We start from the raw sequence: 26,126 nt of genomic DNA, 5'->3' as shown, positions 1-26,126 counted from the left end.
GGGTATTTACCAAGGTTATGGTGGAAATGATGATACTCCTTCGAAGAAAGGGAGTTTTAATTATCCCGTACTTGGACGATCTCCTAATAAAAGCGAGGTCCAAGGAACAGTTGTTGGTGGGAGTAGCACTATCTCAGGAAGTGCTGCACCAGCACGGCTGGATTCTGAATATCCCAGAGTCACAGCTGGTTCCGACGACACGGCTACTGTTCCTGGGTATGATTCTGGATACAGTCCAGAGAAAAGTGTTTCTCCCGGAGGAGAAAGCCAGGGAGTTGTCATCTCTAGTCAGAGACCTCCTGAAACCAAAACAGGTATCAGTGCATCACTGCACGCGGGTCCTGGGAAAGATGGTGGCTTCTTACGAAGCAATTCCCTTCGGCAGGTTCCATGCCAGAATCTTTCAGTGGGACCTGTTGGACCAGTGGTCCGGATCGCATCTTCAGATGCATCGCTTAATAACCCTGTCTCCAAGAACCAGGGTGTCTCTACTGTGGTGGCTGCAGAGTGCCCATCTTCTAGAGGGCCGCAGGTTCGGCATACAGGACTGGGTCCTGGTGACCACGGATGCCAGCCTTCGAGGCTGGGGGGCAGTCACACAGGGAAGAAACTTCCAAGGACTATGGTCGAGTCAGGAGACTTCCCTTCACATAAATATTCTGGGACTAAGGGCCATCTACAATGCCCTAAGTCAAGCAAAATCCCTGCTCCTACACCAGCCGGTGCTGATCCAGTCAGACAACATCACGGCAGTCGCCCATGTAAATCGACAGGGCAGCACAAGAAGCAGGATGGCGATGGCAGAAGCCACAAGAATTCTCCGATGGGCGGAGAATCATGTACTAGCACTGTCAGCAGTGTTCATTCCGGGAGTGGACAACTGGGAAGCAGACTTCCTCAGCAGACACGACCTCCACCCGGGAGAGTGGGGACTTCACCCAGAAGTCTTCCAGATGCTGGTAAACCGTTGGGAAAAACCACAGGTGGACATGATGGCGTCCCGTCTCAACAAAAAGTTAAAAAGATATTGCGCCAGGTCAAGGGACCCTCAGGCGATAGCTGTGGACGCTCTAGTGACACCGTGGGTGTACCAGTCGGTTTATGTGTTCCCTCCTCTGCCTCTCATTCCAAAGGTATTGAGAATAAGAAAGCGAGGAGTAAACACGATTCTCGTGGTTCCGGATTGGCCAAGACGAGCGTGGTACCCGGAACTTCAAGAGATGCTCTCAGAGGACCCGTGGCCTCTACCGCTCAGACAGGACCTGATACAACAGGGGCCCTGTCTGTTCCAAGACTTACCGCGGCTGCGTTTGACGGCATGGCGGTTGAACACCGGATCCTAAAGGAAAAGGGTATTCCGGAAGAAGTCATTCCTACGCTTATTAAGGCCAGGAAAGATGTTACGGCAACGCATTATCACCGCATATGGCGAAAATATGTTGCATGGTGCGAGGCCAATAAGGCCCCAACAGATGAATTTCAACTAGGTCGATTTCTGCATTTCCTGCAAGCAGGAGTGGATATGGGCCTAAAACTAGGCTCCATTAAAGTACAGATCTCGGCTCTGTCGATTTTCTTTCAAAAAGAGCTAGCTTCAGTACCTGAAGTTCAGACTTTTGTAAAAGGAGTGCTGCATATTCAGCCCCCGTTTGTGCCTCCAGTGGCACCTTGGGATCTCAACGTGATGTTGAGTTTCTTAAAATCACATTGGTTTGAGCCACTTAAAACCGTGGATCTGAAATATCTCACGTGGAAAGTGGTCATGTTATTAGCCTTGGCTTCAGCCAGGCGAGTGTCAGAATTGGCGGCTTTATCATGTAAAAGCCCTTATCTGATTTTCCATATGGATAGGGCAGAGTTGAGGACTCGTCCCCAATTTCTCCCTAAGGTGGTGTCAGCGTTTCACCTGAACCAGCCTATTGTGGTGCCGGCGGCTACTAGTGAATTGGAGGACTCCAAGTTGCTAGACGTTGTCAGGGCCCTGAAAATATATGTTTCCAGGACGGCTGGAGTCAGAAAATCTGACTCGCTGTTTATCCTGTATGCACCCAACAAACTGGGTGCTCCTGCTTCTAAGCAGTCTATTGCTCGCTGGATTTGTAGTACAATTCAGCTTGCACATTCTGTGGCAGGCATACCACAGCCAAAATCTGTAAAGGCCCATTCCACAAGGAAGGTGGGCTCATCTTGGGCGGCTGCCCGAGGGGTCTCGGCTTTACAACTTAGCCGAGCAGCTACTTGGTCAGGGGCAAATACGTTTGCAAAATTCTACAAATTTGATACCCTGGCTGAGGAGGACCTGGAGTTCTCTCATTCGGTGCTACAGAGTCATCCGCACTCTCCCGCCCGTTTGGGAGCTTTGGTATAATCCCCATGGTCCTTACGGAGTTCCCAGCATCCACTAGGACGTTAGAGAAAATAAGAATTTACTCACCGGTAATTCTATTTCTCGTAGTCCGTAGTGGATGCTGGGCGCCCATCCCAAGTGCGGATTGTCTGCAATACTTGTATATAGTTATTGTTAACTAAAGGGTTATTGTTGAGCCATCTGTTGAGAGGCTCAGTTGTTTTCATACTGTCAAACTGGATATAGTATCACGAGTTGTACGGTGTGATTGGTGTGGCTGGTAAGAGTCTTACCCGGGATTCTAAATCCTTCCTTATTATGTCTGCTCGTCCGGGCACGGTGTCCTAACTGAGGCTTGGAGGAGGGTCATAGTGGGAGGAGCCAGTGCACACCAGGTAGTCATAAATCTTTCTAGAGTGCCCAGCCTCCTTCGGAGCCCGCTATTCCCCATGGTCCTTACGGAGTTCCCAGCATCCACTACGGACTACGAGAAATAGAATTACCGGTGAGTAAATTCTTATTTTTTCAATGATACCCTCACTTTCAGTCCCTGATTCCCTGCCTGCCGTACTGTGTTAAAGGGGGACTCTGTCTGCCATAATGTGTAAAAAGGGGACTCTGTCTGCCGTAATGTGTAAAAAGGGGACGCTGTCTGCCGTAATGTGTAAAAAGGGGACGGTGTCTGCCATAATGTGTAAAAAAAAAAAAAAAAAAAAGGGAGCACTGTCTGCCGTAATGTGTAAAAAGGGGATGCTGTCTGCCGTAACGTCTAAAAAAGGGGGCGCTGTCTGCCGTAATGTGTAAAAAGGGGGCGCTGTCTGCCGTAATGTGTAAAAAGGGACGCTGTTTGCCGTAACGTGTAAAAAAGGGACGCTGTCTGCCGTAACGTGTAAAAAGGACGCTGTCTACCGTAACGTGTAAAAAAAAAAAAAAAAGTGGACACGGTCTGCCGTAATGTGTAAAAAGGGTCGCTGTCTGCCGTAATGTGTAAAAAAGGGGACGCTGTCTGCCGTAATGGACGCTCTCTGGCATAATGTGCAAAAAAGGGGACGCTGTCTGCCATAATGTGTAAGAAGGGGACCTGGTGTAGTGGCGCTACTGTGCGGCGTAATTTGAATAATGGATACTACTTTGCACCATTATATGAATTGGTATTAATTTGTGGCCACACCCCTTTCCCGTGAAGCCACGCCCCTATATTTTTTGCGCGCGCCTATGGCACACACTGCCGGCGGATTACGTTAAGGGGGGGGCGCGCCAATGCCGTTTCTTGCGCACAGCGCTAAAATGTCTAGTTACAGCCCTGATCTATAGATATATCTATCTATCTGTGTGTCTCGATATCCAATAAGGTGGCACTCTGGAGTCTCAACAGTAGTAAAACCAAAACGGTGTTTATTGCCAACGGGTCCAATCACCCCGTCATCAGGACACACGACAACTAAAACAGTGCACAAACACATCTATAAATACCTGTCAGCAGGCCTCTCCCACCCCCCAGCCGCTCGCTGCTGCCCGGTTCCCGATGTTCGAACTTCCGTCTGAGCTCCCGCTCACGTGACCGGAAGTGACGTCACTCAGGGCCGTTCAGCTGACGCTGGTGTCTGTTACCTAGGAAACAGTTCAACATACTTGGTTTCCCTGTGCCCGCTCCTGTCCTCTATTATAAAGATTTCCACAAAACCACACATATTATAACAGTGCAATACATAAACTGATTGATCAACCAATATAACAGATTCTCCTCTTTAGGGGTCAATATGTTAAATACAGCGGTGCTTGCATAGTAAATTACGTGTCACACATGTGTGCATATTACAAAAACCTTCCCTAAGATATGTACACCAATCTAAAAACTCTGAGATGCAGGTCTCTTTTATATAACTCATTATTTTACGCTATCTCCTCACATAAGGGTAAAATGATGAGGTCTTATGGTCCTTATAACCCAGGATCCTATTAAGAAAGCTCACTGCTACAAACAATAGGATTTCAAAAACCTACCGGTAAATCCTTTTCTCATAGTCTATAGAGGATACTGGGAATCCTTTTAGTACCATGGGGTATAGAAGGGTCCACTAGGAGCCATGGACGCTTTAAGAATTTGATAGTGTGGGCTGGCTCCTCCCTTCATGCCCTTCCTACCAGACTCAGTCTAGGAAACTGTGCTCGAGGAGACGGACATACTTTGAGAGAAGGATATAAAAGGATAGTGGTGAGATTCCGAATCGGCACACACAAACAAGAGGAAAGCCAGGCTAACCAATCTTGAAAACAGCAACAGGTGAACCAAACAACAATACTTAACCAAGTAACAGTGCAGGAAGTATGAAGCACTGGGCGTGCGCCCAGTATCCTCTACGGCAGGCCTGGCCAACCTGTGGCTCTCCAGGTGTTGTAAAACTGCAAGTACCATCATGCTTTGCCACAGTTTTGCTATTAAGGAATGCTAAAACTGTGGCAGGGCATGCTGGGGTGTGTAGTTTCACAACATCTGGAGAGCCACAGGTTGGCCAGGCCTGCTCTACGGACTACGAGAAAAGGATTTACCGGTAGGCAATTAAAATCCTATTTTCTCTTACGTCCTAGAGGATAGTGGGAATCCATTTAGTACCATGGGGAAGTACCAAAGCTCCCAAACCTGGTGGGAGAGTGCTCAGGTTCCTGCAGAACTGATTGGCCTCTGAGGACCTTCAGTTTGATCAAAGTATCGAACTTCTACAACTTGGCAAATGTGTTCACCAAGTGGCTGCTCGGCAGAACTGTAAAGCCGAGACACCCCGGGCAGCCGGCCAAGAAGAACCCACCAACCTAGTAGAGTGGGCCTGTACAGATTTTGGAACAGGCAATCCTGCCGTGGAATAAGCATGCTTGGATAGTGAGCCTGATCCAGCGTGCAATGGACTGCTTTGAAGCAGGACACCCAATTTTATTGGGATCATAAAGAACGCACAGCGAGTATGATTTTCTGTGATGAGCTGTTCGCTTTACATACATCTTCAAAGCCCTCACAACATCCAAAGACTTTGAAGTAGCAGAGGTGTCGGTAACATCCTGAACCACAATCGGTTGGTTGATGTGAAACGCAGACACCACTTTAGGAAGAAATTTCTGATGAGTTCTAAGTTCAGCTCTGTCTTCACGGAAAATTAAATAGGGGCTTTTGTCAGACAACGCCTGCAGCTCCGACACACGTCTTGCTGAAGCCAAGGCCAACAGTGTGACTGTCTTCCACGTAAGATTTTTTTATAATTACCTCCTGTAACGGTTCAAACCAGTCCGATTGGAGGAACTGCAGCACCAAATTGAGATCCCAAGGTGCCGTGGGAGGCACAACGGGAGATTGGATGTGCAGAACACCTTTCAAGAACGTCTGGACCTCAGGGAGAGAAGCCAATTGTTTCTGAAAGAAAATGTACAAGGACGAAATCTGGACTTTTATAGAGCCCAGACGTAGGCCCACATCCACACCTGACTGCAGAAAAAGCAGAAAACGTCCCAGAAGAAATTCCACCGCAGAATATTTTCTGCTCACACCAAGAGACATACTTCTTCCAAATACGGTGGTAATGTTTAGATGTTACCCCCTTTCCTGGCTTGGATCATAGTCGGGATGAACTTGTGAGGGACCCCTCTCCAGCCTTTCAACTTCCATGCCGTCAATTGTAGACGTGGTAAGTCCTGATAGACGAACGGGCACTGTTGCAGAAGATCCTCTCGGAGAGGTAGAGGCCACAGATCTTTGAGGAGCATCTCTAGAAGGTCGCGTACCAGGCCCTTCTTGGCCAGTCAGGAGCAATGAGTATTGCTTGAACCTTTTCCTTTTTTATTCTTTTGAGAATTCTTGGGATCAAAGGAAGTGGAGGAAACACGTACACCATCTGATTGACCCAAGGAGTCATCAGAGCGTCTTATCGCCACTGCCTGTGGGTCTCTCGACCTGGAACAATTACGCTTGAGCTTCTTGTTGAGACGAGAGGCCATCATGTCGATTTGTGGATATCCCAACCACGTGTCAAGCACCTGAACACCTCCGGTTGAAGACCCCACTCCCCCGGGTGCAGGTCGTGCCTGCTGGGTATGTCTGCTGAGGAAGTCTGCTTCCCAGTTGTCTACTCCCGGAATTAAGACTGCTGACAACGCCACAGCATGTTTTTCTGCCCAGAGGAGAATTCTTGAAATCTCTGACATTGCTGCTCTGCTTTTCGTTCTGTCCTATCTGTTTATGCACGTTAACGCCGTCACATTGTCCGACTGGACCTGAATGGCCTGATCTCAAAGAAGATATGAGGCTTGCAGAAGGGCGTTGTAGATAGCCCTGAGTTCCAGAATGTTGATTGGAAGGATGACTTCCTGACTTGACCATCTTCCCTGAAACTGCTCCCCAACCTCTGAGGCTTGCGTCTGTGGTTAACAGAGTCTAATTCTGAATCCAGAACCTTCGACCCTCGATTAGGTGAGAAGTCTTAAGCCACCACAGAAGAGAAATCCTGGCCACAGACTGATCCTTTTGTGCATGTGAAGATGTGATCCGGACCTTTTGTCCAACAGATCGAGCTGGAAAGGTCTTGCGTGAATTCAGGTTGAGAGGGCAATGCTGTCCAACAACCTCTCCCTGGACGGCGCCTTTCTCAGAAGATCGTCCAGGTACGGAATTATGTTCGCTCCCTGTTTGCGGAGGAGAAACATCATCTCTGCCATCACCTTGGTGAACACCATCTGAGCCGTGAGCAGGGCCTGGAACTGGGAGTGACAGTCCTGCAGGACAACCCGTAGATAAGCCTGATGAGGCGGCCAGATCGGAATGTGAAGGTACGCATCCTTGATATCCAGAAACACTAGGAATTCCCCTTTCTCAAACCTGAGATCACAAATCCCAGAGACTCCATATTGAATTTGAACACTCTTAAGTACGGTTGAGCTTCAAAATTGGTCTTACAGAACTGTCCGGTTTTGGTACTACAAACAAGTTGGAACAATACCCCTTGTTTTGCAGATGAGGTGGAACTGGAACAATGACCTGAGTCTGCACCAGTTTCTGAATGGCGTCCTGTAAAGTTCTACTTGCCTCCTGTGAAACCTGTAAGCCTGATTTGAAGAATCTGTGAGGTGGGAGCTCCTGGAACTCCAGTCTATAACCCTGGGAAATGAGATTTATGACCCAGGGATACTGGCACGAACTTGTCCAGATGTGACTCATTTAAAGTGCGCATGACCCAACACAGGTCAGCTATTCGAGCTGCAATTAATTCAGGCTCTAGCGAGCAGCCAGTTGCAAGGCATTTTGCCTGGGCACATCATAGCCTTGCAACACTCCGATACAGAATCATAGATCGGGTACTACTGACTATAAGGGGTAGTGACCGGGCGAAGAAACTCCTGCAGTTGTAAACTCGCTGGATCCTAATATTAGATACCTTAAGTCCCAGAGGCCTTAATGAATAATAAGGCTTACTTTTTTTTTTTAATAGGGAATTGCTTATAAACAATTTGATCAAATTCTCTGTGTTCTTAATACAAATCCATTGCTGTTTATTCAACAAAGATGCACTGCCATGAGTGACATAAGACATAAAACCCTATAAATATTAGAGAAATAGTTCATGGTAAAATCATTATAAATAGCCGTTAGATTGGTGGCTAATTATAACAACATAGATTGTTTTTATACAAAGCGCACCCATCAAGATGTTAAAGGTACAGCTAGGGTTAATAAGATGTTTGTAGCAGTGAGCTTTCTTAATAGGATCCTGGGTTATAAGGACCATAAGACCTCATAATTTTACCCTTATGTTAGGAGATAGCGTAAAATAGTGAGTTATATAAAAAAAGACCTGCATCTGAGAGTGTTTACATTTGTGTATATATCTTAGGGAAGGTTTTTGTAATATGCCCATATGTGTGACACGTAATTTACTATGCAAGCACCGCTGTATTTAACATTTTGACCCCTAAAGAGGAGAGTCTCTTATATTGGTTGATCAGTTAGTTTACTGTATGTATTGCACTGTTAGAATATGTGTGGTTTTGTGGAAATCTTTATAATGCAGGACAGCAGCGGGCACAGGGATACCGAGTATGTTGATCGGTTCCCTTGGTAACAGACACACCAGCGTCAGCTGACCGCCCCCGAGTGACGTCACTTCCAGTCACGTGAGCGGGAGCTCAGCCGGAAGTTTGGAAACCGGGCAGCGGCTGGGGGTTGGGAGAGGCCTGCTGACAGGTATTTATAGATGTGTTTGTGCACTGTTTTAGTTGTCCTGTGTCCTGATGATGGAGTGATTAGACCCCGATACGCTGGCAATAAACACAGTTTCTCTAGCATCCATAAGGGATATTGGGGAGACTTAGTACGATGGGGTATAGACTGGGTCCAAAGGAGCCGGTGCACTTTAAATTTCTGCTGGATCCTCCCCTCTATGCCGCCTCCCACAGGCAGTTTAGAAAAAAGTGCCTTCAGGAGATGATGCACATCTCTGGAGCTTTAGAGAGTTTACTTCAATTTCTTTTAAACTTTTATTATTTTCTGTATGCTGTTTGGGCAACAGCATACCTGTACCGTGGGAGTTAGGGGGACGATGGTCACCGGCCTTGCGAGGTGCAGAGCCGCTTCCCCGCTGCAGGACCACCGTCCTGAGAGGTTGTTTGTTCAGCAGGCCACTGCACCTTGGCTGTCACAATCGCAGCATGCCGCACACCCCTAACACTAGCCTGAAGGTGACGTCTGTGGTGAGTACAAGATGGGGGCACCTGGTTCAAAGTGCAGCTGATCGCGGGCGCGGCTACCTCAGAGCGGGGCCAGAGGCATTTTGGCGCCTTCCTCTGCTTACTACAGCAGCAAACAGCACACACAGCTTTCCTGACTCCCAAGACATGCTGGAAAACTGGTACAGGGTGTAGCAAAGGGGGAGAGCTGCTATTGTACACAATCAGTGTCCTCTGCAGAACAGAAATTACTAGTGTTTCACTGTGATTAGTTAGCGGACAGCCTCACTGGGGCTGTGCAGCTAGGGGTGTGCTGGTGTCTTTCTCTGTGTCTCCTCTTACATACAGTAAGGGCAAGCTTGATCAGTATTACTGTCTGTGTGTATGTCATTGTGATTACTCTAAACATGGGTAAACACAAAATCTGTAGTCTATGCCACATCACAACTCACTGCTAATGTTCAGAAAACTCAGCTACTACAACAGGCTGTTGCAGACTTAGCTGCTAGGGCAGATGTTACACAGCCCTCCATCTCTCATGCAGGTCCACAGAAAAGTGGTTTCCCTGCCCTACTCTCTGATTGAGAGGACGATCTACAGGAGGATGAGGAGGACTTAGATCCCATTAGTGGGGATTCCAATTCTGCTCAGGGTATTGAACCCCTCATTCTGGCTATACGGGACGTGTTAAAGCTCCCTCTAGAGGACACTGTCACAGCAGTCGATTTTCTTTACACAAAACAAGCCTAATGTCACTTTCTCTGATTCTGCAGTTAGATGACCTATTCAAGTTGGCCTGGAAAAATCCAGAGAAAAAATTCCAAGTGTCAAATAAGTTTTTGCGCACTTTCCCTTTTGCTCCTGAAGGTAAGAAATTCTGGGAAGAACCCACGGGGGTTGATGTATCAGTGTCTCGACTGTCCAAAAAGGCGGTGCTGCCTGCCCCGGGATCCTTTACCATGAACGATCCTGGGGACAGAAAAATAGAGACTACACTCAGATCTATTTACATGGCAGCAGGTGTATCGCATAGGCCGGTCATAGCTGGTTGCTGGATGACCTATGCCATTTATACGTGGGCTACTCAGATTCAGGAGGGCCTCTCCGGGGCTATGCCTCTGGTCACTATTGTGACTCTCCTCAAGCACATTCAGGACACTACACGTACCGATACCACAGCGGGGCAGGGGATATTACTCCAACCTGTGTTTGGTACCAAAGCCGGGCGGCTTGTTACGGCCCATTTTGAATCTGAAGTCCTAGAACCCTTATTATTATTCCAGGCACTACCCTTTGGACTGTCCACGGCTCCAAGGATGTTCACAAAGGTGATGGCGGAGATGATGTTCCAACTCCGGGTTCAGGGGGTTAATGTTGTCCCTTACCTGGATGATCTTCTGATAAAAGCAAGATCCAGGGAGCTTTTATTGCTCCATGTCAACTACACAATCCAACTTCTGTCACGCTATGGGTGGATTCTCAATTTACAGAAGTCCCACCTGGAGCAGCCTCAACGGCTCAAGTTCCTGGGGATGTTACTGGATACGGTGGCTCAGAAGGTGTTCCTCCCAGAGGACAAAACGAGAACACTTCAGGAGATGGTCCGCATGGTCCTCCGACAGGCTCGAGTATCCATCCATCCATCTGTGCATCATATTGTTTGGGAAGATGGTCGCCTCATACGAGGCGATCCAATATGGGAGGTTCCATGTCAGGACATTTCAATTGGATCTCCTGAGCAAGTGGTCCGGTTCACATCTGCAGATGCACCAGATGATTCGGCTGTCACCTCAGGCCAGGATTTCCCTCCTATGGTAGCTGCAGTCCTCCAACCTACTGGAAGGCCGGGATTCAGGATTCGACCCTCCTCACAATGGATGCAAGTTTGCGAGGATGGGGAGCTGTCACCCAAGGGGCACAGTTACAGGGCAGGTGGTCAGCCCTCGAAACCCTCCTTCCAATCAGCATTCTGGAACTTCAGGCGATCTACAATCCTCTGCTTCAGGCCTCTTCTCTGCTCACGGATCACGCGATCCAAGTTCAGTCGGACAACGCCACAGCAGTGGCGTACATCGGTCGGCAAGGAGGGACAAAAAGCAGAGCCTGCATGCGACAGGTGTCAAAGATACTCCTCTGGGTGGAAAGAAATGCAAGAGCAATGTTGCCAATCTTCATTCTGGGTGTGGGCAACTGGAAAGCGGACTTCCTGAGTCGTCACGATCTCCACCCGGGACAGAGGGGATTCCACCATCAGGTGTTCCAGCAGATCATCCACCGGTGGTGCTGCCCACAGATAGACATGATGGCTTCTCAACTCAACAATAAGCTTCACTGGTATTGCTCACGAACCAGGGACCCTCAGGCGAGGGCAGTGAATGCACTGACGTCACCTTGGCCTTACCGGCTGGTCTACCTGTTTCCTCAGATTCTGTTGCTCACAAGGGTGCTCAAGCGAATTAGAAACCAAGGAGTCCAGGCAATTCTGATTGCCCTGGATTGGCCTAGGAGGGCATGGTACACGGATCTTCTGGACATGTCTGTTGAAGACCCTTGGCCTCTACCACTAAGAAGCGATCTTCTTCAACTAGGACCGTTCGTCTACCTGAACTTACAGTGACTTCTTTTGACGGCATGGAGGTTGAGCAGAACATCCTAGCTCACAAGGGCCTTTCCAACAAGGTCATTGCTACCATGGTTCAGGCCAGGAAACCTGTGACATCAGAACACTACCATTCTATCTGGAGGAGATATGTTTCTTGGTGCAAGGAACGCACGTATCCACCTGCAGAGTTCCACTTGGGACATTTATTACGTTTCCTGCAGGCTGGTGTGGATAAAGGCTTACGTCTGGGTTCCCTTAAGGTCCAGATTTTAGCGCTTTATTTTCTTCCAGAAGAAATTGGCAGTGTTGGCAGATGTTCAAACCTTTTTGCAAGGGGTACTCCACATACAACCTCTTTTTGTGCCGCCTTTGGCACCCTGGGAATTTGAATGTGGGGTTGTAATTTCTACAGTCCTCCTGGTTTGAACCTCTGATGACGGTAGAAGACAAGTACCTCACGTGGAAGACAGTGATGTTACCGGCCCTGGCTTCTGCTAGATGTGTCTCAGAATTGGGGGCCTTATCGTGTAAAAGTCCATACTTGTTCTTTTTCGAGGACAGAGCGGAGCTCAGGACTACGCAACAATTCCTACCAAAGGTTGTCTCTGTGTTTCACCTGAATCAACCTATTGTGGTTCCATCCAGTTTTGACACTCCTGCTCCTCCGGAGGCATTGGTTGCTGTGTGAGCCTTGAAGATCTATGTCAAGCGTACATCTTGGATCAGAAAGACGGATTCCTTGTTCATGCTCTGATGCACAGAAAATGGTTGTCCTGCTTCGAAGCAGTCCATTGCTCGTTGGCTTAGGCTTACTATCAAACAGGCCTATGTCGGCAGCCTTACCTGTTCCTAAGTCTGTGAAGGCCCACTCCACAAGATCAGTGGGCTCTTCCTGGGCAGCTGTCCGTGGAGTCTCGGCCTTGCAACTATGCCGAGCTGCTACCTGGTCGGGGAAGAACACTTTTGTGAAGTTCTAAGAGTTTGATACCCTAGCCAAAGAGGATACCCAGTTTGGACAGGCGGTGCTGCAGCAGTCTCCGCACGTTCCCGGCCTTTCTGGAAGCTTTGGGACATCCCCATCGTACTAAGTCTCCCCAATATCCCTTATGGATGCTAGCGAAAATAGCATTTTAATTACCAACTGGAAAACCCTTTTCTCATAGTCCATAAGGGATATTGGGTGCCCGACTCAGTGCGGTGACTTTTCTGCAGGTTGTCTCTTCTTTGGTTAACTGTTCAGCTGTTACCAGCCGTTGCTGTATGTTCGTGGTGTGCTGGTATATAAATCTCACCACTCCTTGTTGTTATGTCCTTCTCTCATATGTCCTTTCTCCTTCGGGCACTGTTTTACCTATAACTGCCTGTGGGAGGGGGCGTAGAGGGGAGGATCCAGCACACCCAGTGACTACATTTAAAGTGCATCGGCTCCTTTGGACCCCATCTATACCCCATCGTACTAAGTCTCCCCAATATCCCTTATGGACTACGAGAAAAGGATTTACCGGCGGGTAATTTAAAATCCTATTTTTGGTTTTACTACTTTTTAGACTCCAGAGTGCCGCCTTATTGGATATCGGTGTATTTTTGAGTTACAATCTCAGCGGGAGGGCACCGCAGCAACATAAACCTGGGTACCTTGTGGTGAGTGCCGGACTTTGCAGAATTTGTGTGTGCTTGAATACTGCTGAAAGCCTCATGATGAGTACTAAAAACTTTATTCAAAAGGCCTGATAATGCTACTGATTCATTTAAATGTTTTTCATATTTTTTCATATGGTGGTGTGCTGGTCTCCTTTTGTCTAAACCCTTTCAGGGTAAGCATTGGGAACTATGGTATCAATAACAATTGACACGGCACCCTTCTAACATCCTTTAAGTGTGTGCGCTTCACCTCTGGACTTTATATTATATTATATATTTATTTTTTTTACCACGATGATCGCACTTAAATTCACGTAGCTGCTAATCCCATCTAAACCCTGGTTAGAGCGCTCAAACTCCTGTCTGGGCACCTAAGCCAGACTTTGCATACATTTCTACTCGCAGTTCAGGAGGCTGCGAGAAGAAATTTCACACCCGCGGCTAATGGGCGTGACTCTAAACAGAGCAAAAGTTGAATTGCTCAGTTCTGTGCCCCCTAGTGGTAGCTGCAGTGCAAAACAATTCCTACTGTACTATCGTAAAATGTAAAGTGACCAAACTGCAGAATGAGCCTCCATTCCCCAAAGTACCACTGAAACCCCAACTCCCCCCGCCCCCTTCATTGATTTAATAAAAAACATTTAAATCCTGTCTGTTCTTATTTCTCTTTTTGTTATACTGTGGTGGAGTTGCATGTTTTTAAATCCACCATTTTATTATACTCCAGGATGATGATGTTAAATTTTATTTATAAGGCACCACAATTAGTTTGCAGCACCATCCATTGCTGCTGGGTAGGTGAGGGCTGTAGTTGAAGTGTGAGCGAAGAGGGCCCTGCTCCATGAAGCTTACAATCTAGGGAGAGAGGTAAGATAGGTGATATGAGGCGAGCAGGCTAGAGATGGCCAAGGCAGGGTGTTGGAGAGTGACCTTGAAACTGGTTATGTGATGGATCCATTGTACAGTTGATGTAACATAGCCAGCTACTGGTTGATCCAAATTGCCTGTGTAAATTTGTGCATTCTTGCAGAGGAGACCTGGCTGTGACATCTGTGCTTTCCCTTAGCTGGCTAAGCATTGCCACATAAGAAACACACCAAAATAAGTTGGAATGATGGGTACAGAGATCGGGTTGCCAGAACAAACCTGTCTTTGAGCTTTAGCACTCACCTGGTGACACCATTGGTGACACCCTCTGGAGATCATGGCCACCATTCATATGGGATATTTAGGGGTCAATCCAATTAGACACGATTTACTTTTGAGTGCGAGTAAGTGTGGGTACATGCCGCACTTACAGTACTGCTGGATTCACGGATTTTGCTTGCAGCCAGATAGTGGAGCAAGTTAATTGGATTGAGCCAGTTGAGACCAAATAAATTGCAATTGGCGTCTTATTTTCCTGTCTAAAGGGACTGTTTAGATGCCCAATATGTTACAATTCAGTTGTGTTCGGGTGCCCTTTCATATCGCGCATGTTGCACCCAAACATACAGGTTTTAGCAGCGTAAAATGGCTAAACCTATCCAGTGTCCTGCTTTGGGCGTCCAAACTCCCGACCACAGGAGGCTGTGAGAAGAAATGTCTCTCCCGCGGCTACCAGGCGTCTAAACGAAATAACAATTGAATTGCTCCGTTTTGCGCCCCCTAGTGGTAGCCATGCGCAAAAACAATTGGATCTGCCCCTTACAGTTAAAAAAGTAAAATAGCAACACAAAGTATATAAGGCAATTTGTTGATTTTATATTCATATAAAGTTTTACACACACACACACACACACACACACACACACACACACACACACACACACACACATTTTCAGGTATAGGAAGTTCAACCTGTATATATGCGTGTGTATTTATTTTGTATATCTCATTGCTCTTTAGCCTCCTGTTCCTGGCCTTGAAGACGGTTTACCGTATTCTAATGTCCAGTCACAAGTTTCTGCTGTTAACAACCAATCTGCATCACATCATGCCAGTCATAGTTTGCCACAGTCCTGTCCACAAGGGGCATCTGCAGGCAGCCAAGCCTCACAGCAGCACTTATCCACAAATACCAACAATTACAATCCGCATTCCTATAATGAAACTTCCAAACCAAAGAAAGGACAACAGTGGAATCGAATGAAACGTAAGTTAAACATCTGCTTCCAGACTAATACTAAATGCATTTAGCGTTTTGCTTTATCATACATCCAAATGGGAGACTGTGAAACCATAGAGTATAGTGGCTAAGGCAGGAGATTAGAAATCTAACACAGGTGTGAAATCCTCACCCTCCAGCCTGCAAGGAATCCAGTCAGTCTCCCTCTCCCCCTTCTCCCTCAGCAAAAAAACTTTCTTTCATTGGACATTGGTCACTTGTGAGCTGAATCTTGAAGGGTATGAGGTGCAATACCCAATTTTGGTGGATTCTCCACGCAGCTCCCTCCATTCTTTGTGTCCTACAGTGTAGTAATTGTTAAAGGTTTTAAGAGGGTTGTGGTGTCAGCTTATTTTCACTTTTACTCCTTTTTCTGGTGCTACCTGTTGCCGCAATGTTCACTTATGTACTCTTTTCCTCTGTGATTTCCTTTACCTCTGAAATGCCAAACAAATTTACCCAAGGCAGAATGAGGATACTTTCTGTTGCCTTTTTTGACTTCTGTTTGTTTCATCAATCTGTAAGAGCCAACCTGGCGCCACCAAAACCTATTGTAAACAATCACTGCCAGTACAAGCAGTGATGGTGCAAAATGTGGGAAAATTAGTAACAATAATGAAGGTCAGAGAGAAAATGGTGCCACATAGACTCATGAGGGCCAAAATAAAATATAAGTTAACAAATACAGAGAAATAAAGGAAACCAGTGTCGTGGATGTATATTATAGGAACCTTGTGGCGGGTCATTGTGAATGCCAAATTTAGAATGACCCCATGCGATACTGATCTTGTACTACTGAGAACTGACATTTCTATGCGTATATAAATAACACTCATGATTTAAAGGCATTATTAACAAATGCTCTCCATTTAAAAATGCCTCTGGACAGGGGGGTACCCGTTCTTCAGGGAACAAACCATGTTCTCTTATAGGTAGAGAGACAAAGAGCATATTTATAATGTTTTATTATATTGTTCCTCCTAGGATACTAAAAGCGATTAAAGGGGTGCTGGTAGCACCATCAACAGAATTATTTAACTAGTCAATAGCTACAGGAGTAATTTCAGAGGATTGGAAAAGAGCGAATGTAGTCCCACTGCACAAAAGTGGAAGCAAGGAAAAGACAAACAACTACCTACCAGTGAGCCTTCCATCAGTAGTAGGGAAATTGATGGAAACACTCTTAAAAGAAAGAGTTGTAGATTATCTCAAATCCAGCAATTAACAGGATCCCAAACAGCATGGATTCACTGGGAGGGGGGCATGTCAAACAATCCTTACTGACTTTTTTTTGACTGGGTGACTAAAGTAATACATAAAAGGGGCGGATGGAGGCATGGCAATCGCCCGAAAAGGCATTCCAAGTAATTACCCCATAAGTCTGTTTGGGAATACTGAAAGTGTGTAGAAAGCAATAGCCTACACTTATATTTACCCTAAAGATAATACGATTATTCCTGTTGTTCAGAAAGTAACCGTATCTGATCAAAGGTTGCGTAAGAGTTAATATATAGTTTCTAGAGAACAACACTGCTGCTTTAACTCAAGCTCCTTCCTATTAATGTTTTTAATGTCAGCCACCTGCTTATTAAACGTACCCCTAAGGAGAGCCTTAAAGCCGTCCCACAGTAGAGTAAGGTCCGCATAGGAGATATTGTCAGAGAATACTCCTTCCATGCAGCAATAAGCACATAGCCTGTCACCATTAAATCAAGCCCGTAATAATTAAGTATTCAGAAATGAGTCACTGAAGACAGGGGGTTCTGAGAGATAGATACTGGGGAATAATCATAAATATCTCGGGTGGGGGGGGGGGGTACTCTACCCTTAAAACCTTAGGGACAAAAGCAGGAGAAACAAGAATTGTCTGTAGCACATGGTATTAAAGGTAGCAGAGTGCCCCAAAAAAATGGAGACCAGTTTAGAAAAGGGGGGGAGGAGAGCTAAGGGGAAAGGCAGGAGACTACCTCCAATGGTCAAGGGATATATCATGTTGTTAATCACCCATACAAACCGCTGGGGTAGCCGGGGGGGATGCGGTCAACATCCCACTGGACGGGATCCCGGCGGTCGAAATACCGACGCCGGAATCCCGACCGCCACAATCCCGACATATTCTCCCTCCGTGGGTGTCCACGGCACCCATAGAGGGAGAATATAATAGTGTGCCGAGCGTAGCGAGGCACCGTGCCCGCAGCGTGGCGAGCGAAGCGAGCCCGCAAGGGGCTGCGTACCGCTCGCCACCCCTGTCGGGATTGTGTGGTCGGGATTCCGGCGTCGGTATTTCGACCGCCGGGATCCCGTCCAGCGGTATTACGTACTGATCCCAGCTGGGGACAGTGGAAGAATAAGAGGCCAAAAGAATAAGCAGTGTGAAATTGACAAAGGCACGGATAAATACACAACGATCCTGCAAATCAGCCTGAAGATTATCCAATTTGTTTTGTTTTAAATCAGGACTGTTAAATCCCTTGAATTATCTGAGATTGTAGAATGATACCCAAGGTTTCTTCAAAGCCAAGCCAAGGATTCTTCAAAGCCCCCAGTTAAGTGTATCTCCAGAAGATGTGTAATATCAGATACATATTTCCAAACCTGAGATATAACCATAGACCGCTTAATTTTGTCACTGAGACCTCAAGAGACATGCCCCACACCATCGCAACCTGAAAACATTAGGGGGGGAGATAAATGGGAAATGAGTATAGGAAGCACATAGAAAGCACCTGAAGCATCAGCTCCACACACTTGTCCAACATCAAAAAAAAAAAGCAAGGTTATACATTTAAGAGACAAAGACCAACATACAGTGCATCTGGAAAGTATTCACAGCGCTTCACTTTTTCCACATTTTTTTTATGTTACAGCCTTATTCCAAAATTGAATAAATTTATTTTTTTCCTTACAATTCTCCACACAATACCCCATAATAACAATGTTAAAAAAAAGTTTTTTGAGATTTTTGCAAATGTATTAAAAATAAAAAAACTAAGAAATCACATGTATATAAGTATAAATAAATAAATGAATAAAGGCCACCATCTGGATGATATCCTATTCAGAAGCAATTGAAAATAAACTGTATTCCAGACACTTTTAGATTATGTACTAAATTGTTGAATATATGCCCTGGAGAGTATATATTACCTCCATATATAAGGATGGTATAATCCTACAGTGCCCTGGCACTGCCCGCTAACCCCCGCCGGCATATAATTAAATAATAAAAGCGGGAAGAAGCGTGCCATGTTGGGGGCGGAGCTTCTTCCTCACTGCTCAATGGCGCCATTTCCTCTTCCACAAGCTGAGGTCGCTGGTCCTTCCTCTCCACAGCAAGTACCAGGGGGCTAAAAAGACAGGGGGGGGGGGGGGGGCATATTTATTTATGTAAAACAAGTGCAGACAGCTCTGGGACATCTTTGGTGTTCACAGACCTGCTTATTTGGCGCTGGGGTGTGAGCTGGCTATTTCCCTTTGTGTTCCCTCACTGCTTGGTGTGTGTGCTGTCTCTCAGGTGTCGACATGTCGGAGGCTGATTATTCCTCTCCGGGGGACAATTTGTTGGGGACACCAAATGTTTTGGGGGTGGCCCTGTCGGCACCGCCGACTGCAGATTGGTTAACTACTTTGAATGCTTTGCATGCTAGTTGTCACATCATTAAATCAAAAGTTTGATGAGTCTGCGTCTCAATCCCAGGTGTGGAAGAGAACAGTAGAGGACGCTTTATTACAGTTGCAAGACCCTGCAGGGTCACACAAACGTAGTTTTGACCAATTAGTTGACACAGGTACCGACACGGACTCTGATGCCGATGTCGATTATGCTGATTCCAGATTAGATCCAAGATTGGCTAAGAGTATTCAGTATATGATTGTAGCTGTTAAAGATATCTTGAATATTAATTAGGACCCTATTACACCTGAAACCAGGGTCCTGATTTACAAGGAGAAAAAGCGCTCGGTTACTTTTCCGCCTTGTTTTGAACTGAACGCTCTCTTTGATAGCATTAGAAGTAACCCTGATAAAAAGTTTCAGATTCCTAAAAGAATCAACGTGGCATACCCTTTTCCCGAGTCTGATAGGGACCCGTGGGAGAATCCTCCCACTGTAGACAAAGCCCTGGCGCGTTTGTCTAAACAAGTAGCCCTCCCTGCAGCTCAGTCGACGCCCCTTAAGGAGCCGGCGGACCGTAAGCAGGAGGCTACACTGAAGGCTATTTTCACTACTACAGGGACGTTGCTCAGGCCTCTTATGGCGTCCGCGTGGGTCAGTACTGCTATTGAAAAGTGGGCAGACACTTTGTCTTCTGATTGGGAGAATCTAGATAGAGATTCCATCCAGGTGACGCTGGGTTATATTAGAGATGCAGCTGCATACTTGAAAGAGGCTGTACGTGACGCTGGCCTCCTTAGTGCTAAGGCGAATGCTATGTCCATTGCGGCTAGGCGTGCGCTTTGGACTCATCAGTGGAATGCTGACGCTGATTCCAAAAGGAATATGGAATCCCTTCCCTTTAAGGGAGGAGAACTTTTCGGTGAAGGCCTTACTGATTTAGTATCAGCAGCTACCGCGGGTAAATCTACCTTCTTGCCCTCTGTTCCTACGCAGCAAAAGAAACAGCCAAATTATCAAATGCATTCCTTTCGGCCCAACAAGTATAGAAGGGGCCGAGGCAACTTCTTTCTGGCTACCAGAGGTAGAGGTAGAGGAAAAAGGGCACCCGCCTCCTCGGGTGTCCAGGAGCAGAAGTCCTCCCCGGCTTCTGCTAAACCCACTGCATGACGCCGGGTCTCCCTTACAGGGACCCGCTCCGGTGGGGGCACGTCTCAGGCTTTTCAGTCAGGTCTGGGTTCGCTCGGGTCTAGACCCTTGGGTGTTGAAGATTGTATCCCAGGGGTAAACACTGGAGTTTCAAGACGTGCCCCCTCGCCGGTTTTTCAGATCAGCCTTGCCAGCTTCACTGCAGTAAAGGGAACTAATCTGCGGTGCAGTAAAAAAATTGTGTCTAAATCAGGTTGTGGTCCCGGTACCCCTAGATCAGCAGGGGCGGGGCTTTTATTCAAGCCTGTTCGTGGTGCCGAAGCCGGACAGCTCGGTGAGACCTATTCTCAACCTGAAATCTCTCAACTTATTCCTAGAGAAATTCAAATTCAAGATGGAGTCTCTCAGAGCGGTGATCTCCAGTCTGGAGGAAGGAGAATTCATGGTTTCCTTGGACATAAAGGACGCTTACCTTCATGTCCCCATTTATCCTCCTCACCAAAGTTTCCTGAGGTTTGCTATCCAGGATACGCACTACCAATTTCAGACGTTGCCGTTTGGTCTGTCCACGGCTCCGAGGATTTTTACCAAAGTAATGGTAGAAATGATGGTTCTCCTGCGCATGCAGGGAGTTACAATTATCCCGTACTTGGACGATCTCCTGATAAAGGCGAAGTCCAAAGACAAGTTGTTACAGGACATTGCACTGTCCATGTCAGTGCTGCAACAGCACGGCTGGCTCCTGAACTTGCCAAAATCACAGTTGATCCCGACAACCCGATTGGCGTTTTTGGGCATGATTCTGGACACGGTCCAACTGAAGGTTTTTCTCCCTGTGGAGAAAGCTCTGGAAATTCAGAGTTTGGTAAAACTCTTATTGAAACCGAAAACGGTTTCCATTCATCAGTGCATTCAATTGCTGGGAAAGATGGTGGCGGCATACGAGGCCCTCCAATTCGGGAGGTTCCATGCCAGAGTGTTTCAGTGGGATCTGTTGGACAAGTGGTCCGGATCCCACCTGCATATGCACCGGAAGATAATTCTATCTCCAAACACCAGGATCTCCCTCCTGTGGTGGCTCAACAGCTCTCACCTCCTTGCAGGACGTCGGTACGGGATCCAGGACTGGATTTTAGTGACCACGGATGCAAGTCTCCGAGGTTGGGGGGCAGTCACTCTGGGGGTGACCTTCCAGGGAAGATGGTCAAGTCCAGAAACTCATCTTCACATCAACGTTCTGGAACTGAGGGCCATTTACAACGGCCGGTTCTGATCCAATCGGACAATGTCACGGCAGTAGCTTACATAAACCGCCAAGGCGGCACAAGAAGCAGAGCGGCAATGGCGGAAGCCACAAAGATTCTTCGCTGGGCAGAGAGGCATACAAGCGCTCTGTCGGCAATATTCATTCCGAGAGTGGACAACTGGGAAGCAGACTTCCTCAGCAGACACTACCTGAATCCAGGAGAGTGGAGCCTCCATCAGGAGGTCTTCACGCTGCTAACAAATTAATGGGGGGTTCCCCATATAGACATGATGGCGTCTCGCCTCAACAAGAAACTTTCGAGGTATTGTTACTGGTCCAGGGACCCTCAGGCGGACGCGGTGGATGCACTGACAACACCCTGGGTGTTCCCCTCAGTGTATGTGTTCCCTCCGGTTCCTCTCATCCCAAAGGTGCTGAGGCTTCTAAAAAGAACAAGCATACCGGCGATCCTTGTGGTCCCGGACTGGCCAAGGAGAACTTGGTACCCGGATCTTCTGACGTTACTGGTCGACGATCCCTGGCCTCTTCCTCTGCGCGAGGACCTGCTGCGGCAGGGGCCGTTCGTCTATCAAGACTTACAGCGGCTACGTTTGACGGCATGGCGGTTGAACGCCAGATTTTAGCCCAAAAGGGTATTCCCAGTGAAGTCATACCTACTCTTATCCTTGCCAGGAAGGGTGTGACGTCGAAGCACTATCACCGTATTTGGAGGAAATATATTTCCTGGTGCGAGTCCAAGAAAGCTCCTGTGGAGAAATTTGACCTTGGATGTTTTCTCCATTTTCTACAAAATGGTGTGGATGCGGGCCTTAAATTGGGCTCCATTAAAGTGCAGATTTCTGCCTTGTCCATTTTCTTTCAGAAACAATTGGCCTCACTTCCTGAGGTGCAGACCTTTGTGAAAGGGGTGTTGCATATCCAACCTCCTTTTTGTGCCCCCTGTGGCACCTTGGGACCTTAACGTGGTGTTATCGTTTCTTCAGTCACATTGGTTTGAACCTTTACTTAAAGTGGAGTTGAAATTCCTCACTTGGAAAGTTGTCATTTTATTGGCATTGGCATCCGCAAGGCGGGTGTCAGAGTTGGCGGCCTTGTCTCACAAGAGCCCTTATTTGATCTTCCATGAAGATCGTGCCGAGTTAAGAACTCTGCAACAATTTCTGCCAAAGGTGGTTTCCTCGTTTCATATTAACCAACCTATTGTGGTGCCAGTGGCTACTGGCGCTTTGGCTGAGGATAAGTCTCTGGATGTGGTCAGAGCTTTGAAAATTTATGTAGCCAGAACGGCTCCATTGCGGAAAACAGTCTGTTTATTTTATACGCTCCCAATAAGATTGGGTGTCCTGCTTCCAAGAAGACCATTGCCCGCTCGATTTGTCAAATAATTCAGCAGGCTCATTCCACGGCAGGCTTGCCGTTACCGAAATCGGTGAATGCCCATTCCACTAGGAAGGTGGGCTCCTCCTGGGCGGCTGCCCGGGGTGTCTCGGCATTGCAACTTTGCCGAGCTGCTACTTGGTCGGGGTCAAACACGTTTGCTAAGTTTTACAAGTTTGATACCTTGGCCGATGAAGACCTTAGTTTTGGTCTATCGGTGCTGCAGAGTCATCCGCACTCTCCCGCCCGTTTTTAGAGCTTTGGTATAATCCCCATGGTTCTTTGAGCGGCCCAACATCCTCTAGGACGAAATAGAAAATAGGATTTTGAATACCTACCGGTAAATCCTTTTCTATGAGTCCGTAGAGGATGTTGGGCGCCCGTCCCAGTGCGTACTGTATCTGCAGTGTAGTTCTGGTTAAACACAGTTGGTGTTATGGTTTCTTCAGCTTCTTGCTGAATTTTGTTCATGTCCGTTGACATGTGTTCAGTTATCTGCCGTGTTGTACGGCATGCTTATGGCGTGAGCTGATGGTGTGCTCACCTTTGTTGTTAAATCCTTTCCTCGAAATGTCCGTCTCGCCGGGCACAGTTCCAAACTGAGTCTGGTGGGGGATATAGAGGGAGGAGCCAGGTCACGCCCCTTTGAAAGTCTTAAAGTACCCATGTCTCCTGCGGATCCCGTCTATACTCCATGGTTCTTTGAGCGGCCCAACATCCTCTACGGACTCAAAGAAAAGGATTTACCGGTAGGTATTCAAAATCCTATTTTACCATGCCTTTTTGTTAACCTTTAAAATATGGGATTTTTTTTTTTTGCCTTGCCCTGTAAAAGCCAAGAGAAGAGGGAGGGGACTGAAAAAACCAAAGGCTTATATCTACAGTAGCTTAGGTTCTCCTGGTATATGTAAAAGTATCCAGAGAACACATTCCGACAAAGTGTAAATAGCAATCAATGCAAATACAATCAAGGGGATAAGAGACCCAAAAAAAAAATAAAGAAGCAGCACAAAGGCACCATTGAGTCCACTTCCTGTGGTGTATTGAAGAAGTGAGTAGTCCTATCTGACCCCACACTCAGGCAAGAAGTAAAGAACATGAAATACTGTATCTGGAAAGTCACAAAGTTTCTTCTTGACCTGTGTGAAGTGAGAGACTATTTTGAACATCTAGGACAAAAGGTTAAGCTGCAACATTGATTGTCAACTTTATAGGGCCATGAAGCTGAGCAATCCACAGGACAGCATCTCTATCCCGGAAGTGGAGTAGCTGAGCAGTGAAACTCTGAGATGGGGCCCCAGGTGGTGGAAACTGTGAACATTGCGTAAATTATTCCTGGGAAGCCTATCCTCCAGGTCATACAACTTCGATTTGTAGGTGGCCATCTGAGATGACAATTATGACTGTTTCTTTTATGGTGAAGTGAGATCTTTAAGGATAGAGATACAATGTTTGGCCTCCATAATTTTCTGAAGGTCATGACGGAGCAAGGAAAAATCCATCTGCAATTGACAAATTCAGTATGTGATGCGCTTCTCAGAGGCAGTGATGGTTGGAACGAAAATCTGGTAATGGATGGGAGCAAATGACAATTGACCATTTGCTCCCAAAACACTGAAAAACAGACAAAAATGGTAAATCGGACAAATTGGTTAAATCCATTTGCTTTAACCAATTTGTCTGAACTACAGTTTTTTACAGTATACCGGCATTTCAGAGCAAATGGTCAATTGTCATTTGTTCCCGTCCATTACCAGATTTTCATTCTAACCAGCAAGATCAGACAATAAATCTTTAGGTGTTTGCAGCTTTAGTTCTTTGTAAGGATATTCATACGCCTATCCATAACATGTTTAAACTGTCTTATTCTCTACAACCTCTGACGGGAGGTTGTTCCACTACCCCTTCTGTAAAGTAATTTTTCCTTAAATTTCACCTTAATCTACCTCCCTTCATTTTCAGTGCGTTTATTTGAGTTTTAATACTTCTCTTCCTTTGAAGATTGTGTCCCTCCTATACTTTGTAAAAATCTTGGTATTTTTTAAAGTTTCTGTCATGTCCCCCCTTTCTCTGACGTCCTAAGTGGATGCTGGGACTCCGTAAGGACCATGGGGATTAGCGGCTCCGCAGGAGACTGGGCACAACTAAAGAAAGCTTTAGGACTACCTGGTGTGCACTGGCTCCTCCCACTAAGACCCTCCTCCAGACCTCAGTTAGATTCTTGTGCCCGGCTGAGCTGGATGCACACTAGGGGCTCTCCTGAGCTCCTAGAAAGAAAGTATATTTAGGTTTTTTATTTTACAGTGAGATCTGCTGGCAACAGACTCACTGCAGCGAGGGACTAAGGGGAGAAGAAGCGAACCTACCTAACAGGTGGTAGTTTGGGCTTCTTAGGCTACTGGACACCATTAGCTCCAGAGGGATCGACCGCAGGACCCGACCTTGGTGTTCGTTCCCGGAGCCGCGCCGCCGTCCCCCTTACAGAGCCAGAAGCATGAAGAGTCCGGAAAATCGGCGGCAGAAGACTTCGGTCTTCACCAAGGTAGCGCACAGCACTGCAGCTGTGCGCCATTGCTCCTCATGTACACCTCACACTCCGGTCACTGATGGGTGCAGGGCGCTGGGGGGGGCGCCCTGAGGGCAATATATGACACCTTGGCTGGCAAATCTACATCATATATAGTCCTAGAGGCTACATAGATGTAAAATTACCCCTGCCAGTATTCCAGAAAAAGCGGGAGAAAGTCAGCCGAAAAAGGGGCGAGACTTCTCCCTCAGCACACTGGCGCCATTTTCTCTTCACAGTGCAGCTGGAAGACAGCTCCCCAGGCTCTCCCCTGTAGTTTTCAAGCTCAAAGGGTTAAAAAGAGAGGGGGGGCACTAAATTTAGGCGCAATATATGTATACAAGCAGCTATTTGGGGAAAAATCACTCAGTTATAGTGTTAATCCCTGCATTATATAGCGCTCTGGTGTGTGCTGGCATACTCTCTCTCGGTCTCCCCAAAGGACTTTGTGGGGTCCTGTCCTCAGTCAGAGCATTCCCTGTGTGTGTGCGGTGTGTCGGTACGGCTGTGTCGACATGTTGGATGAGGAAGGTTACGTGGAGGCGGAGCAGAGGCCGATAAATGGGATGTCGCCCCCTGTGGGGCCGACACCAAAGTGGATGGATAGGTGGAAGGTATTAACCGACAGTGTCAACTCCTTACATAAAAGGCTGGATGACGTAACAGCTGTGGGACAGCCGGCTTCTCGGCCCGCGCCTGCCCAGGCGTCTCAA

General features: G+C 47.0%; 1 protein-coding gene across 4 annotated transcripts in view; it reads left to right on the top strand.

Moving 5' to 3' along the window:
* LOC134966241 (leukocyte receptor cluster member 8 homolog) overlaps nucleotides 1-26,126 on the top strand; it is a 126,843-nt gene that overhangs the window by 59,611 nt on the left and 41,106 nt on the right. For all 4 annotated transcript variants that reach the window (XM_063942821.1, XM_063942820.1, XM_063942822.1 and 1 more), the window contains exon 6: nucleotides 15,183-15,429. In XM_063942821.1, coding sequence (XP_063798891.1) covers nucleotides 15,183-15,429 — 247 coding nt within the window. The remainder of the gene's footprint in view (nucleotides 1-15,182; nucleotides 15,430-26,126) is intronic.

Source organism: Pseudophryne corroboree, chromosome 10, assembly GCF_028390025.1.
Source record: "Pseudophryne corroboree isolate aPseCor3 chromosome 10, aPseCor3.hap2, whole genome shotgun sequence".
In the NCBI taxonomy this organism is placed as follows: Eukaryota; Metazoa; Chordata; class Amphibia; order Anura; family Myobatrachidae; genus Pseudophryne; species Pseudophryne corroboree.
Note: the sequence above shows the minus strand (reverse complement) of the source record. Positions and strands in the feature narration are given on the sequence as shown.